Raw genomic sequence first — 18,461 nt, forward strand, 5'->3', positions numbered from 1 at the left:
CTTGTTAGACTCAGAGAAGACGAGATGTGTCTTTGCATGAATCAGGGAGAGCTTTAGTGCCTCTCACCCCCACCACCCCTCCACCACCACCACCCAACATCACTCTGGAAATATGCTGCTATGCCCTCAGGAGACTTAAAGTGGCATTTCCACTCCCTCTTTGTGACATTTGTCTCCAAATCTTTGCATTACTTTCTGCTACTACTGGCTTTATCTACATTAATGACACAAGATCAAGTGTCCCATGGCTGTATGTCAAATGTAAACCTAGGAGCGCTAAAAATAGAATTACACGTCCACATTGAGTCTTCCTCTGCATCCCTCGGTCCTCCCCTCCTGCCATCAACACTGAGTGATATCACCATTTAATTTGTGGTTTGATTTTTCAATACCAGTGATGTCAGTGGGCCTCAGGCTGATCTGCGATTACCCATAGTTATTTCCTCTGTGGATTAAAATAGGACTGCATTCAAGGAAAACAAAACACTGAGCATGTCTGATCTGATGCTCTAATTTAAGACAGACGATTGCAGCAGCAGCATTCAGCTTTTCTGTTGCAGTTGGGAGAGATTTTAGTTAACTGAGCGGTACGGGGGTAAATCAGGGATTCTGTAAGCAACTTTACTTGTCATGGACAAATTGGATTTAGTTCAGCCTCAAACCCTCTGTGTGTGGGTTCTTAATGTATCTCACTGGGAAAGGTTTCATATGAAAACCCATCATCTTCTAATTTGGTTGGATATGTTGTAAAGTCATGTGTGGTAGAGACGACTGAATTAAACTCAATGAAATCCAGTTCCTTACAATATGATATTTGTGGGTATTGTGATTCTGCTCCTGTTTGTCAGTTAGCATGACTTGTTTTAATTGAATTTGGTGGAAAGTTAGGACGCGTGCTGAGGGACACATGACTAGTTTCTGGTGCATCTCCAGAGATCATAAAAACATCTGTAAACATTGCGAGAAAGCGAAAAAATAATAAGTGATTATTTTGACAATTTCCCCAAATCTGCAGAATTTACTTACATGGAAATAATCTGACAAATATATTCTATGATGATCTGTAATTGTGTATTTTGCTGCAGGACTGTAAATCCCGACTATAAATGTCAAAAGGGTTGTGGTCATTAAGAAAACAAATTCAGTGGATTGTGCAGCCCCGGTGGAAGTTCATTTTCTGAATGTTTTCTATGTTCTTTTTTTAAAAAACAAACATTTTCTCTTTTTTCTCTCATCCAGATCTGAATCAAAATACATATTGTAGAGATAAACACTAACAGGATGGCAGAAATGTACTTTTTCTTATTTAAAAGTGCAACATGTAAGGTGGTTGATTGTTGGGTCAGAGGCTGGCTGAACTACCCACAGTATGTGTTCGACAGCCTGAGAATGAGACTCAACAATCAACTGTCTTTCTCCAGATTCACTGTTTGCACCTTTAAATTAGGGCAATACTTCATGAGACATTGGTCTTTTTTTTATAAACTACTACAACAAACTGCTTGTAATCCTTAAAACAGCACTGTTTCCTCTTTTGTGAAAGTTATGCTGCAACACATCCTCGTACCTAATCCACTGAATAGGTTGATTGTCAGTGATTTCCTAAAACAATCCCCTGAAGGCCCCTGCAGTCTACATTTTAAAGCATCTTTGGGCAAGATGCTAAAGCCCAATGACATTGCTCCTGGTGGCTCTTCCATCAGTGTGTTCCATGAATGGTTATTGCTCCTGATGAGCAGGTGGCACCTTGCATTGGTAGCCTCTGTCACCAGTGTATGAATGGGTAAATGCTGACTTATGCTGTAAAGTGCTTTGAGTGGTCACTATATAAGTACAGTCCATTTACCATCTGTGGCACTGAAACTACTTGGGTAGGTAGAGAGGTACATTGTGGTTTGGCTTAAAATAACTATGTTACTACTATAACTTTAGTTACAAATGTACCTATGTGCACTTATGTAATGTATGTGATGTAACTTAACTGTGTTACTTTGTTAAAAGAAGTCAATGCTGACTTTTGCTTTCACACTGGACATGAATAGTGGTCTCCTGGATGAAAGTCCTGTGCTTGTTTAACCCAACCATCTGTCCCCTATGTCCTCCCTACATGGATTTTGTGTCTTCTTATATTACTTCACCTGACTTCCTCCTTTGCTGCCGTAACAACTACTATAGCCACTAGAGGTTGCTGTCTAACAAGAAACTTAAATATGGGTCATACTCAGCTAATGTGGACCACATGGCTAAGTTCCTGTAGAGTCTCACAGGGATGATGGTGACTTTTCAAAAACAGTCTGACATGAATCTCGTCCAGCAGTGATATCTTCACACTTCACACCACCTCTGTACTGCAGTCAGCCAGTGTCAGCTTTGATCCTGTTGCTCATCTTCTATTGCACCACCAATGATATGAAGAACAGTGTTTGTGCGTGACAAAGTGGGTTACTGGAGTGTAAGATGCCTGCTGCTGTGTGAAGACCATATTGTGACTGCTCGTCCTCTCTCGCCTCTTCATGTTGCCGCTGCTCCCCTCTGGCAGCCTGCTGATCACAAAGAATTACAGTGAGGTCTGTAGGCAGTGTCTGCAGTGTCGACCTGACTCCATCAACAACAGCTACAAGGTTACAAGAGTCTCTGCTTGTCTCCGTTTGGAAGAAAAGTAAGCGGCTCTTCAAGAAGCAGGAATGATGCAAATGTTCACAACATGACACATGACAGTTTTCAGCTGGGATGACTCCAGTGATTCCTGGACTGCCCCATAAACAGCGTTCTGTTCAAGCAATACTCCTACAAAAAATTCAAAAATACTCATACCAAAAAAAGTTCAAAATACTCATACCACAACATAAAATACTCTTTTGATGAAATATGCTGCACTTAACCTACAGTCTGAGGTATAAAAAGTGAATAAAATGGGGAAAAATCAGGCACACCTTTGGTCACAGTGGTATTGGACATCACCACCAAGGCTCACATATTGTGGTCTAGATGTGAGGCAGTCCAAATCCTTAGCAACACTGATGTTGCTTATGTTAAAATAAATACGCTTTGTGGCTAAAATGTGTGGCTGAATTGTGTTAACAGCATTAGAAAAATCAAAAAACGAGATTCTTGCAGATGCAGACATAGACATAGAACAGACACACGTGCAAACAAGCAACACAATGGCAGGACACAGAATGACACAAAACAGTGGAGGAGCTGACACCAGAGTTCGAGAGAGCAGACTCTTCCCAACTTTGGGAAACTGAGGGTGGACAGCAACAGGAGGGCGAGGAGCAGCAGGAGGATACGCTCGTCTCTGTTCCCGCTGGATGAGAGGGGAGCGAGGTGTAATGTAGTCGTCTATTTCCTATAATTCGGATGCAAAATGTTGACAGTGTGAGGCCTTCAAACCAACATAACAGCGTTCTCACATTACTGCACTAACTGTAGATGTATTCCACAGCTGTGCTGGGATAATTAGAACATCCTGTTCCTCATTTCATCAGTTAACACAGGAAAATCATCAAATGAAAGTGTGTTTAAGCTAAATCTGTATTTTCCAACAGGCCTGACACCATGGTGTGAACTGTCCACTCTTAAATTCAAAAGGTTACCCTGATCACTGTACTGATAAAGCTTTTAATGGCTTTAAATGGATGAATCAATGAATCAGTCAAAATTAAAATGAAAAATTAAATTAAATTAAATTAAAAGTTGTTTTACTTGCACGGTTATTGTCCAGCTCCTGGGCGACTCCTATTAGCAGGTCTACTGAGGGTCATTTTAAAGCTCCTCAGTTTTCCACAATAATCCAGTGATCCATTCAATTTTTGAATTTCAACATGATCCATTTTCCAGTAGATTCCATCCAGCACTTGAGTTCACCCAGATAGTAAGCTTTCTACAGTTTTGGGTTGCAGCGGGTCAACTCGACTCACAGTCCAAGTGAAAAGTGAGAAATCAGAATGATCAGCTGCCTCTATATGACCCAATTCATTCTGTTTCCCTGACACTTACTGACACAAAGGCATGTGATCAAGACAGAGAAAGATATTCACATTTTCTTTTTTTTCTTTTCATTTTATTTACACCTGCATTTTTATTTTTCTGTGATTTGTGTACATGTACTTGTTTTCCTTTTGTTACAGTAAAGCTGCTCTGTACTGTAGAATCATCATATCATCATCGTTTCTTTTTCTGACAGTCAGTGTTACACTGTAGACCTTGAGTTCTCCAGTCTGCCTCGCAGTTCTCAGTGTCGCACACTGAAAAAGGTGTAGGATCATTTACCTTTATGTATGTTTGTAAGTAAGCACATGCTCTGTTTGTGAACACTGGTCACCAACCTTGGAGCTCCAATCCCCACCAGGGGTCGCCAAAGCTTCACTGTTTGGGTTAATTGTACAAAATATCAGTTGTACTGATATTTATACATATTGATGTCTTGTGGTGGACACCACCTCACGTTGAGGGTGCTGTGGACCAGCGTGCCTCCAGCAGAGGAGAGAGAAGGCAGACGGTCCATGCTGCATGTTAGCCATGTTCACCTGAAGCTAACATCTGCAGCCATAGATAATAACTGTAGCAGCCAGCCCAGCTAATCAGCCAAGATCTGAGGAGGCTCTGTCAACTTTGCCATCCAACTCTGAGAGAGGTGTGTGCAGCAGAGTCAATAGATGCCTCATCTTAAAGCTGCCATGTGAAAACAGTGTTATTGTAGATTACAACTAACCTGTAAGGCACTGCAGATGGATAAATGTTTTGTTTTTCTAATGTTTATGTATTCTGTCTGATTATTGGCAGGACTTTCTGAATGAAAGGAGAATTTAAATGATGACAGTAGCCATGTGCAGTAATGTAGATCAGTGAGGATGTCATACACCGAGAGACAAGGAGAATCGTTTTGCATTGGAATAGTTGACAGCTGAATCATAATCTGATCGCATCACGAGGCTGGTGAAGATTCACACCTCTAGTTGGTGGTAGCATCAGAGGGGGAGCTCCAGGTACTGTTATTTCATTTGTTCCAAACATGTTATTTTGTCAACCATGTTTCTGCACACCGATGGATCAGCAGATCACATCAGCAGGTGAGAGGTGCAAAAAGCAATATTTAGCAAAAATATTTTTTTTAAAAAGAGTCAGTGATATGTAACTTGTTCTATGGATTGTAAGAAAATATCTCTGCTCGTTCATGTAAAGAAGATTGTTTATTTACCCTGTCCTGGCATTAAGAAAAGTAAACCTCATACTGTCAGTGCTGTTAACTCAGGATATGGTTGTTAAGATGTTTCTGCTACAGTTTGATGCTGATGGTTTCAAACTTTTTTACAAACTTGTAGAGTGATATATTAATGTGTAAGTGTAATTAAAACACTTGTTTAAGCATCCGAAGTGCTGTTTGTTAAACAGCTGAAAAAGTTATGGTGCAAGACTTTTTCATGTTTTCTGTGAAACATGTTCTCAGGAGTTGATAAGTCAAGGTTGTTGGATCCGTTAAAGCAGCCTGTAACTCAGGAGCTAGCAGCAGCAGCACTGTCATTGTTCTTGAGTAGGACTGGGCAATCATTCACTAGACAGCAGAATGCTGATAGCTCTCATAGAGAGAAAGGTTGGAAACCTCTGTTTAAAAAATTAGAAATAAAAACTTGCAGAAAACTTGACTTTCATGTGGTAGTTTGAAGTTAAAACATCTAAAGCGAAATAAAACAGAAAAATGTCATTTAGTTGTTTGTGTTTCTTGTTTATTAAAATGAATAATACAAAGGATTTTAAGTTAAATCAACCTGGTATTTAGTGTGTTGTACTTAAAATGGGAATTCCAGCCCCATCAAGCATTTAAGTTAAAATCACTCAAGTTTTCATTACAAATTACTTAAATCTTTTTAAAGGTCCTATTTGTATGAAAACAGGTTGATTTCTTAGTCTCATTCCCGACTTGTCAAATAGCGACGCTTTGTGATTGTAGGACAGGTCGGCCGTCATCCCAAAGCATCCGTTTTTGACGAGTTGGGAAACCAAGAGGGTCATTATTTGACAAGTTTTTCTACAAATAGGTCCTTTAAGGCAACCAGTTTCAACCAGTATTTTCAACTTATCCGGGCTGAGAGTGGGATTCTTAAGGTTGTTTTTTGTTTTGGACAGTAGCCAGGCTGCTAGCCCCGGGGACATGTTAAGAGGGGTCGTCTATTTCTGCTTTAAGGAAAAAGGCTGTGAACCACTGCTCTACAATATGTTTAAGTGGTTTTGTTGACAAAGTAAGCAAAGCAGTATGCAAACTTCTCAGAGTTAATGTGGTAATGATTTATTGATGTTAAAATGCTACACATAGCACCTTTACATGTCAGGGGTCCACAGTAAGGAGTCACTGACAAAGGTTGGACACCCCTGCTGTTCGCTGTCCAAGTGAATACAAAACTGGAGGGCTCAGAGAGAGAAACGTACTGTATGAGTGGTCAGAGTTATAAGCTTCAAGATGTTTGTGTTTTTTTTCTGTGATTGAAGAAATCGTTTATTTATTAAAGGAAGAAAATCAAACAGTTGAAACAAGCAGTCAAAGGACACGGATCAAATCTGCGACATCTACACCTTGTCCTGTTAGCATGTTAAAGTTACTGTGGCTAAACAGAAGACAAAATGAAACTCTCCAACATTAGAGCCTATTAAACAAGTCTCAGTAGTATGGCACCATTTCCAGGCTGTCATAGAGTCCAGTGTTCTGTGATGAGAGAACTATTTACAATTTATAAAACAAACAGAAAATGAATCAACAAAGGAGTTTGATAAGCATGTGTTTTAAAAATAGTGCTTGAAACGAGTGACTCGACGTAAAACTATGTACATACCTGTATTTGTTTGCCTTTATATACACATGGTTTTTCACATTGTTAATAAGTCACATCGATCATATTAAATATAGCAAATATGTCTGCTGCAGTAAAAAGAAAGGGAAAGAAATTCGAATGACATGTAACCACATGTGTCTCACATTTCAACATAAAACATTTAACAATAATATTAATACCAATAGTAATGACATTATTTGAACAATTAAATGGAAATCTCTTTTCAGCATCTCTTCATGATGAAATAATTCTACTCTGCATCATGTTCCAGTCATTTTGCTATGTACAAGAAACATTCAGAACTGTATCCTTCCAGTAGAGATCTCTTTTTAATACTCACATTTGGTTTTTCACTGTTTGCCATTCTGTAACTGCTCTAAGATGCTGCGTAGGCCTGAAATTACTGACCTGATATATCACCAAGCTTTTACCATGTAGAAGGAAAGGTCTCACATTTTGGGGACGTGCGGTAGAGTAGGGTCAAAAAGTCTGAGTCCACTAGTCAAAATACTATTTTGCATCTGTGTTGAATGTAATACTATTTTTTTTATTACAAATGATAAAATCAGCTTAACACTTTGAGTCTTATTCTGATTTTTCAGAATATCTCAGAATCGGTGATGTTCCCCTTTTCCTTTACTGACAACATGCAACCGAGCTGACATGGACTCCACAAGTTTGCATAAAACCTGCTGACTCATGTTATCCCACTGTGATCTGAGTGTCCCACACAGCTTCTTGTGATGTCACAGAATGCTGTGCCGTGCCTCAAAGCTTTGCACCAACTACTAGAACACCAAGGAGTTCTGACTGTCATGGACACAATCATGCTGGGATAACATGCGTCAGCAGGTTGTGCACAAACTTTTGGAGTCCATGCAGCTCCAGTCCATGCTGTCACTTAAGTAAAATGGGGACAAACCAAACACTGAGATATTCTGAAATTCATGTACATTTTTCAGAGAGGAAACTTTTCACTCAAATTGTTAAGCTGATGTTGTCACTTGTAATAAAAAACTGGATTTACATTCAAAAAAGTTTCTCAGCCTTTTCGACCCCACTGTATGTTTCCTTTTCAAACTCAGATGAGAAGTCAGGGGAGAAGATCAATATAATTCATCTCTGTGTGTCCAGCATGTTTATATCAATCTTCACTTCTTTCAGCTCTGAGTAAGACAGCAAACAAAAGGATTTCCCAAGATGTCAGACTGTTCCTTTAAAAACCCGGTTTTGATTGTACTATGATGAAGTTGTGCCTGGATTCGTTGTAGAATGATTATATTAATTCCCTCGGTAGAGCGAGTGCAACCACTGCTCTGCAAGAGGATGACAAACCATTCCATTTTCTTTTTTTTTGTACAAGAGAATGTCTTACACATCAACTTCAAAACAATCAAGAATGCTTACTTGCTGTAGGACATGAATAAATACAGGAAATTAGAAATTCTTCTAATCAAGTCAGTTAAACGTTGTAACAATGACCAAAATAAAAAAGAACAACGACAAAATAATAATTCAAGTGGCGAAAGATAACAAAACAAAAAAAATGATGTCAGTAACAATTGTACAGAAGTGTTTTGTGCTCGTGAGGACATTAACCCGTCACCTGAAATGTACCTCAAAATAAGAAGAAAATGCAACCTGGTCCATCAGTAGCTTCAAACATGGACGAGAAAACAAAACAGGGTCTGTTGGTTTTCTAACTCCAGTGTCCCTGACTACAGATCTGCATTAACTGGGTGGTTGAAATAAAGTGCAGGATATATCTAACCATAAATTCTATACTTTTTTCAAACATATATGAATTAATCTCACTGTTGACAAGTGAACCCGTTCAACAAAGAAATCACTGAACACTGAAAGATTACATTCTTGTAGCATGATGGAAAACTGAGCGATGCTGATGTCCTGTCGACTGCCAGTAACAAAAAAACTGTCATCACATTGGAGTGTGTTTTATGGTGCGTTCAGATACAAAGCGAATCAAATAACCTCAAAACCAAATTTATATTTAACAAAATAACAATAAAGAAGTGCATCTGATGCTTGATCGGATGCTCCTGTCCTGATTTCTGCTCCCGTTTCTGTACATTCACGAAGTGGAGACACACAACGACCTCTTTTCAGCTCAGTACGTCTGCATGTGTTTGGATCCAACAATTTAGGATTAATGATCATTTTCGTCATTAAATAATCTGCTGGTTATTTTGTTAATTAATTGTTTCTTGAATAAAATGTAAAAAAAAAAATGATGAAAGATGCTGGTCACAATCTCCAAAAGACGATCGTGACATCTTCAGAAGTCAAAAAGTCAAAGACATTAAATTAAGCTCCTTATTCGACCGAGAGAAGCAGTAAATCCTCACATTCAACAAGCTGGAACCAACAAATGTTTTCTTTTGTTTGATAAATTAGTAATATCATTAATCAGCTTTCTGTTGATTTAATCCCGGTCAAGGAAAAGTTCACCCAAAAATTATAATTCGCTTTTAGCTTAGCAGCTACAGTTAAGATTTCGGTTTAAAATCAATTTGGGATCTCAGGACTGCGCCCAATGAGCTGAATGGAGTCATTTCTTTCGTCTTATTTTTTCTGGCTGTTATTCTACGTTTTAAAACAAGTCTCCAGCTATTTCAGTTGTTCAGGAAAATGCTGCAACACTGCTTTGCTGTGAAGCTCAAGAAGTGTTTTGTGGACTATGACACTTCACCTGACTTTCCATCAGCAAAGGGGTGAGGAGAAAATGACTGCTTTGTCATTTTTGGGTGAACTGTTCCTTTAATCCAATACAAACGATAGCCTCCACTGGGAACGTATTCATCATTTATCCTCCAATAACACCAAATATTAACTCAGTAAATCCAAAATCTTTAAGACATCTCCTCCTTTTGTTATAACTTACAGATGTATTGTGTTTTTTTAACATTAATATTAAATAATTGGTATTGACCCCCGAAAACATACAGAACTCTCCATAACTTTTGTTGCCTATGACTCTAAATAGTGCGTCGTGTTGTATCTGAACGCAGATTTGTAGAATTCATCCTTAAAAACTCATATTTACCTCTCTTTATTACTTAAAATAAACTCAACTGAGCACTCTTCACTGCATTATTGTAAACAAAGGACTCGTATGATAATATGACTTGAAATACAACACAATGATCCCTTCCCCCCCCACAAAAAAAAAGAAATCTTACAAATTCAAAAGTAACGAAAGAAGAACATATAGGCCTACATTATTCAGCTTTGTTTGTTGTGTATCTAGATGTATAAGGCTGGTCCAGTCATTGTGTGTTTCTGGCCATTAACAGTGTCCTGCTGCACGACTGTGTCTGGTCAGCTGGTCAGAGGTAGAAGCCGGTGGCTGGTGGGTCGGGGAGGCTGGACAAAGTCTCAGGGCCGGGCATCTGGACAGTAGGGGGCGCTGCCCCGTTCCTATTGGGCAGGGCACAGCCTCCTGGGTAAGTACTGTTCAGGATGCAGCCATTCTCCATCTGCACATGACAAGAGGACACCATCAATAAAGACAGGTGGGAGAAATATTACAAATATAGAAATATGTGAAGTGTTGTGTCAATTTTAATCACTCAACATTAAGTTTCATAGCTTGCAACTGTTCATTGAAGCTCCATAAATGACATTTCAACCAAAGTCTCCATTTTTTTAGGGCTGTTACATTCCATCAAATGTGAATGTGCATCATTTTACACACATAGTATTTCCCCAGAATTGGCTTCACTGAAAACTTTGCTATCGCTACTAGGATTTAAAATGATGTCAGGTGGATTTTAAAAATGTTGGTTTGGCTGCACAGTGAGAATTCCTTCAGACAGTGGCATCGAAGAAGTTGTTTAACTTTTATTTTGAAATTACATGTAGCCAAATGTTTTGTGTATGAAGACTGAAAACTGTAAGAATGAGGGAGTTGTTCCTGTTTGAAGGAAACTTTACAAGCCTACAGATGTCATATTGTCATGTGATGACCCTTTCCACTCTGTCTATGCTCTATGTGTGCGTACGTGCATTAAATGCATCTTGGTTGACGATCATCATCTGACTTTTAGCTCTCAGATATCAATTATCTGTGTCTGCCTGAAATCCAGGTTAGCGAGCAGGATGAATTTTGCTCATTTTGCTCATTTTGCCATCGAGATGTTTTGCGGTTGAGGTTTTGCGGATGAGGTTTCAAACACTGAACTGCATTTAAATTATGATGACTGGAAAAACTAATGTGAGTTATATTAAACAACAAATACTTTGTACTTTTGATTGGATAAGTTTGAGAAATCACCAATTCAGTGTCAGAACTGTTATTGTTTTGTGACCATTGACAGATATATCTAAAACACCAGTGATTCAGCACTACATTGGAGTATGTTATGTTGTATTCTCTAACAGAGAAAATACTACTACATTTCATACTTTCTCTTTAATAAACTGTTTTTTGTTGGATTTTTTTTTTTGGCAGTCTGAAATAGTGGGAAATCTCTCTCACCATTGTTTGCATATCAAGGATTCTGACCCCGAGGTTGAAAGCGCTGAACTACATTAACCCAACCTTAAACGTCTCTTCTCAAATTGTGCAAACACTGAGCCCCTGCAGCAAATAATAAAAAAACAAACACTGCAGTCTTTTCATTTTTTGGAGGTCACATCAGAGCCAGAGAGAGAGGGAAAACAAATTGCATCAGCACATCATTTCTTTCACTCTGAAAGAACAAAACAAACACGACACAGATGTTGAAAAAAGACAGCGCTGTGCCTCTTTTTAGGTTTCTGCATCAGATTGTCAGCTGTTCTGATATTCTGGGAGAGTGGACAAGTTAGACCTGTTCAATTTTGGTCCATTTAGCAAGAATTTAAAGTTTATGTAATATAATGTGGTATGCAGTACTGTACATATGAAATACATTGCACATATTTTATCACATAAAAAGATGTAAGTTTTTGATTTGAGAGAACAAACGTAGGTACTTTGAGTGCACAAGCACTAAACAATTTTACCCCAGTACCTGCCCTGGTGAGTAGGAATCATAGAGTCACAATATACTCTGAGTATATCTGCTCCATGATGACACTGAATAAAGATGATATAATACCTCGTACTTTCTTAGACAAAGGTAGCACACATCTACAAATCTGTGTGACCACATTTACAAATGTCAGAGTATTTTTAGCAATTTGTCAAATGCCTATTCAATTCAAGTATTTTAGTCTATGTTTTACAAATGTTAAATTAAGGTGTACAGCTGCACAATAATACAATATATTGTACATAATGTATGCTGTCATTTGAAAGCACAATACCAGGTAAATCAAGGATTCAACACTTGTTGAATCCTGTGTTGGTTTGAGTGGATTGGTAATGCAATACAGAGAGTATTGCAAAGGGGAACATTGAAATCTCCCGTCTGTCTGCCTATTAGAAGGTGAGGTATCGTGTATAAAATGTAGACGTATTACCCTGCAGGTGGCACAGGTGTAAATCTTAGACTGAAAGGAAGATCAGAGTGTGAACAAACTCATTTACAGTCATCCTCTGCGTGGCATGAATGGCATTGTTTTCACCTCATGAGTGTGTGTGTGTGTGTGTGTGTGTGTGTGTGAGGTGAGTCATCATGGCAAAGTGTGCTCCTAGAGACATCTATTATATTGGGAACTACCACTGTAGTGGTTTTGAGTATTTTGCCAGGTGTTTATTCATCTGATGTGGACAGATTTTGTCAGCGTGATAGCGTAAGTTGCAAACACAAAACTTTACAGGTGTGTTGAGATCAAAATGAAGACCGAGTTCGAACTTGGGTGTGTACTCATGGGTGGGAACATGAACATGTTGATCAGCATCACGTCTGGTTTGATCCCATCGCAAGATGGTTTTGGGTTACATGTCTTGTTTTCTCCGACCAACAGTCCAAAACCCACAGATATTCATTTTACTATAATGTAAGATCATTAAAAGCCACAGTTCTCACATTTGAGAACCTCAACATGTTCATGTTCTGACCCACGACCACAGTAGTCATTACTACATTATTACATGAGCTCTCAGTGCTCATGGGTTGAACAACACCCATTGTCAAACTCAGTCTTCATTTTGATCTCAACGATACCCCTGTGAAGTTAAGTGACTGCATCCTGCATGTTTGTGATGCCTGTGCAGTGAAAAATCTGTCCACAGACAGAAGGACCCAGCAAAACGCCAAAACCAGTTCTGTGTTAGTTACACTCCAAAGGGACGCTGGTAATAATGTGTGATTTTGAAAAGTTTTAAGATCGGTTCCCCCAACAGTATTGAATATTTTGCCGCATGATACTATAGAAAACACTTTTCAGCCAAGTGTTTGAGTTGCAGTTGAAAGCTCTAATAAGCCAGGAAGTAAACCTTACATTACTTTGTTACAAACATTGTTCCTATTAATTACTTTCCCAGATCAAACTGTTTTAGCTAGTTATGATCTCATCACCACAGCATCCTGTCAGTGTTTCAGCAGCCTCACCTTGGGACTGGGGTCATGAGGGATCTCAGAGGTCACCATGCCATAATGGTCCAACTGCCGGCACGGCTTGCCCACTCCTAAAATCTGCTCCAGGGAGGTGTTGGGGGGAGGGCACTGCGACAGGCTGGAGATGACCTGGGCCAAAGGAACTGGGATCTGCTCCTGCTGCTGATTATGGTTCATCCCTGGGAATGATGAAACTGTGGACTCAGCCCCGTGCTGTTGTCCACCCCTTCCAAACAAGCTTTCACTAATAGTGTAATCCACATTGTCAATATCAGGCATGCTGTAATCCATGCAAGAATCTAGTGAGGTGTTTGTTAGAGGTTTTTGGCTGTTATCAAGGCAGGCGTTGCTGCCCAGATTTTCACTGAATCCAAAGGCCTGCCACTGGGATTTCCCTGCTGAATGCTCTGTGCTGGAGATACCACACAGTCCGTTGAGGTTGTCTGCCTTTTGTTTGGCATGGCACTGCTGTGAGCGCTGGCTCTGCATCCTGGGTTGCTGCTGCTGCTGAAGGTACCGGTGATGCGTTTGCTGCTCATGGAGCTTTCCATCCAGCTCTGAGGCCTTGCCATTGAAAATAGTCTGTTGTGTGTTGTAGTGTATCCCTGCACTGACTAGAATGTCTTGGGCTGTCCATTGTCCATTGGGGATAGATTGATTTTGCAGGTCTCCGTTAACTGTTGTGTTCGGCAAATGGTTACTCTGCTGGCCCCACTCATGCGCCACTTTATCGGGTTGCATGTTGAGGTGCTGTTGCATCTGCTGCGACAGCTGGACAATGGGAGCCTGCTCCACCAGGGGAGGCTTATGGTGAGGAAACTGCATTTGCACATTATTGTCAGAGGTGGGATTATTTTCAGGTAGTGACACTGTTGTGGCTGTCGCTGAGGAAGTACTGGGAGGCACCTGTCCTCCGTGCTCTGAGGAATTCATCTTTCCCTCTAAGGAGTCGTAGATATAAGAAAGGATCTCCTCATTTGTCAGCAGGTCATCCAAGGTGGGCACTCGCTCAGGGTCCATCTCAACTCTAATCATCCGCTCATCCAGTAGCAGCAGCTCTAGGTCCTCTGCACTCAGCCCCAGCCCTTCCAGAGCCCCAAACAGCTCGCCGTTTGAACAACCCACCTCTTCTGAATCCACAACCCCTTGGCCGTCCAGGGAGAGGGAGTCCAGAGTAGCCAGCAGTGGGTCAAAGCTGGGTCCTGTCTGTGTGATACCAGGACCCAGCACACCATTGCTCGGCTCGTCCCAGCTCCTGTGCAAGCTGGAGGATTCAGAATCAGAGAAGCCCATTTGGTCTCCAAAGAAGCTGCTGAATGACATCTTGGGCTCCATGGCGGGCTGGCAAACATACACCGACTCATCCTGACTCATGAGAGCCCCGAGAAGAGAACCAGGGTCCACACCATCCCTCACCAGCCTTTCAGTCCGGCTCTTCTTTGACTTACTGCCATTTTTCTCATGGCTTCCATCTCTAAAGCCTGCTATGGGATGGTTGGACTGGTAGAGCAGGGCCTCTCCTGTAGCATAGGTAAAGGGTAGATGCATAGAGCGCTTACGCAAATGTTCTCCTCCCTCCTCATCCCTATAAAGACAGAAAACATGATTAATGTCAGGAGACATCATCATGGCAATTCACGTGCAAAGGATCAAAGTTTGTTGCTTGGTTGCTGGTTTTGTTCTTATCCACTTTTACATGACTGAACTAACTGTCTGAGAGTCTGAGTCACATCATAACAGAGAACTACACATACTACTCTCCTTGGATAAACTCTTAAAGGTCCCAAAAGCCAACAAGTGGTCGCAGTTCATAACAACGCACAGAGTAGGAGTGTCACCTCACTCTCGCTCAGGATGTCTTTACTCCACTACTGTAAATCTTTACATAGCAAATAGTTTCCTGTCATCAAGTGAGGCTGAATGTTTTATATAGGACCTTTAAAGGTGCAGGTTCGTAAGAAAGATAGTTGTTGATTGTACAGTCTCATTCTTCAGTCATCAAATACAATTGGAGTACGACTGGTTGTCGCTGTTTGGTCTGAACACCGATAATCAATCCACAAACAACTTTATCCAGAATCGCCTACTCAACCTTTAGCCTTAGGCTGATTTTAAATAAATCAGACTAAGGCTCAATCCGATTTCCAATTTTGACCCTTACCCCCGGTTTTTGACTGCCCCTCAGAACAGAGTTACAAGGGGTAGTGGTTGAAATGCCCCCCTATGAAATGGGACAACCGTTCAGGACCCTCATACCCTCATCATTAATAGTCGTTAACAGTGTTTACATTTACAGACGTGACATTTCCAATATGGCGTCTTCAGCTATGGTGATTTCTATAAAGACAACACTACTTCATCACCTGGCCACTAGCAGTGCTTTATAGTCTAACATTAACAACCTGTGCTCCTACACTGCCTGCTTGCACTAATAATAGAGGAGCGAAGTGCAGCAACTTCACCTCTGGACTTTAGTCAAATTTCGGGCATCTTATGCCATCAAAGAGGGGTAATGCAGCATTTAAATATGTCAAACTGTGAGACTGTCATGCACAAATCAGCAATAACAATGTAATGTTAGCTAGATAACAAGTGACCAAGACATGAGGAGTGCAGTAGCGAGAGTTCTCATAACACTCAGATAAAAGTGTGCAAGTGACAAACCTCAGTCTGGAGGCTCAATGTAGCCCTCACAGTTCACCTACACTATTCCAACAAGAATCGTGACACCCTCCCCCTAGTTTTGGTCATGCAAAGCGTAAGAGTATTGGGATTCGGCCTAAAACACACAGGAAATTATTATAATTCCCCATATAATTTTGCATTTTGCACAACTGTCACATTTTGTTGATTTACAACACAACATAAACAGATAAAAACATACAAAAGAGGCCTCTGGGTGGCGATGATGTAATCTGGTTTGCCGTTCTTGTACACCAGCCTGGCATTGGCCTGGACCCATTTCCAGCGATTCTCCTTCGTCAGGAGCCTGAACACCGTCAGACCGCTCTCTCCAGTCTTCATCACTGCAAATATGGAATACAAACACAGTTTTAAAAACTGAACTGTATGAATTAATATAAACATACTGAAAGCACTTTATTTTAGCAAAGAGTCCAAAGATACAATTAGCGTTTACGCATATTGGTGGCTCCATATGGCATCAGTTATTAGTGCTTATAGCACGAGGAAACCAATCATTCTTTGCATGAATATCAACAGAAACTTTCATGAAATCTGGCCAGTAGATGCTGAGAAACTGATGGATGACAGTGGACCAACTAACTGACATCCTCTACGGATTAGTTATTACACATATTGAGGTCTGTGCTTACACTCCTTTGTATGACAGATTACTGAGGGTGAGAGTTCTCCTTGGATCAACAGCAACACTCTTGATCTTGAAGAAAAATGCCTTAAATCCCTTCAGGAACATGTCAGAGCTCATAAATCTGGTGTTCCCTCTTCCTTTTGTACACTTTTGAGAAGCATGAAAAGTAAATTGAATAAGCCACAAAATACCTTCTTTAGCATAATACGATGTGAGGTTCAGCGCAGCAGATCAGTCGGCTCTTTTTCGCAGACGTTCTACTTGCTTTGACATCTTGATTTAACTACACTGACTCTTGCAGAGAGCGGCCAGTTAAATATCTGACCTCTGAAGTGTTTGTGTGTTTGGTGCTGCTATATGGATCATCTCTGATGCTTTGCTCATGCGGTGGATTTGTGGGCCCTATCCTCTCCTCTGGCAGCTCTACAGCTTTACTCAATCTGCTCCGTAATCCAGCAGGATTACTTGCAAAAGCTGTCTGAACTCTCTGACCAGGTTGGACCAGGCCTTCTCAACTTTTATGACAGGACTAAATCTGAAATGTTTCAGTCAGATAAGCATCAAAGATGGATGAATTAATATGACACACTCTCTTCATTATAAAACAGCTTCACACTGCATAACAAGCGTCTTTTAAGGTCAAAGTGTGTTTGGATGAAGTCAACTTTATTTTAAGGCCGCTGCCAAAAATTGTATGTGGGTTCGAAATGACCAAAAGTAGTGTGATCAGAGCAAGTGTACTGAATGGAGAATAGCATGGTCTTCAGAATAACTTGTTTGTAAGGCTTACTTCTTTAAGATAACATGGAAATAGACCTTACAGTTTTTTTCTTTTGACATTCTATTAGAATTTATTAGAAAGAGCCATTGGAGTGATGACAGGAAAGAAGGGAGAGCGATGCAACAGAGATTCGGGGTGCATCAATGCAACTTACTTCTGACATGGTTCTCTGCGCAGTACAACATGTCTGCTGCGTGGATGAACTGATAGCCAGATCCTCGTACCCGCAGTTCAGCCTCCGTGTACCCCAGCACTATCTTCCCCCTGTACATGAAAAAATAACATTGTTGATGGTACACAGAACAGCTTACATCCATATCTAGTGAATGATCTCCAAATGATTACATGCTAATTCAATCAAGTATGAAGCTTCTACTACATGAATGTGACATGAAGTCCTGGTGCTATTGCTTTATCTTCACAAAAAATCAATAATGTAATCGAGGATACAAAGGAGCTGTGTATACAGCTGTGTATGGAGTGTGTATGTGTATGATTACTTTGCATCACAGGCCAGAGGTGTGAAGTCCAGCTTGTGTTTAGTTCTGAAGATCATGTTCTTGGTCCTGATCTCCAGGATGGATGGAGGCTGCAGAGGAGTCGCAATGGCAAAAAGTGCAAGCTGTGACAGGACCTTCCCTCCGTTTTCTTGACGCTGGTTCTGTCCATGCAGAAACTTCAGTCTGCCCTGGATGTTCAAAGCCTGTAAAGAAAAGAAAAAAATGAAGCTTGAAAAGGTTGTCTTTCATGTAAGTCCGTTAAACGTTTGAGTATCTGAGAGCACCTCACTCAGCCACACAGTAGCTTCATTTACTTTTACTTAACAATCCAATATTGGCAGTTATCATTTCAAGGCATTAGTTTGACGTATTTCCATGCTATCACAATAAATGTTACTTTTAGGAAAATACACCCCCATACAACCCCACTAATGAACTGAATTTATATGATACCCAAGTCCTTCAGTGTGATCTGGTTCCCTGGTGTTCAGCCACGTACTATATTACTATATA

The 18,461-nt window shown here is 40.4% G+C and overlaps 1 protein-coding gene across 1 annotated transcript in view; it reads right to left on the reverse strand.

The window, feature by feature from the left end:
- Positions 1 to 10,177: 10,177 nt before the first annotated feature.
- Positions 10,178 to 18,461, reverse strand: part of LOC141002375 (aryl hydrocarbon receptor-like) — a 45,429-nt gene continuing 37,145 nt past the window's right edge. The window contains exons 7-11 of the mRNA XM_073473689.1: positions 17,949 to 18,151; positions 17,603 to 17,712; positions 16,221 to 16,362; positions 13,331 to 14,921; positions 10,178 to 10,327 (exon numbers count right to left, since the gene is read on the reverse strand). Coding sequence (XP_073329790.1) covers positions 10,178 to 10,327; positions 13,331 to 14,921; positions 16,221 to 16,362; positions 17,603 to 17,712; positions 17,949 to 18,151 — 2,196 coding nt within the window. The remainder of the gene's footprint in view (positions 10,328 to 13,330; positions 14,922 to 16,220; positions 16,363 to 17,602; positions 17,713 to 17,948; positions 18,152 to 18,461) is intronic.

This window comes from Pagrus major, chromosome 9 (genome assembly GCF_040436345.1).
Source record: "Pagrus major chromosome 9, Pma_NU_1.0".
NCBI classification, from domain to species: Eukaryota; Metazoa; Chordata; class Actinopteri; order Spariformes; family Sparidae; genus Pagrus; species Pagrus major.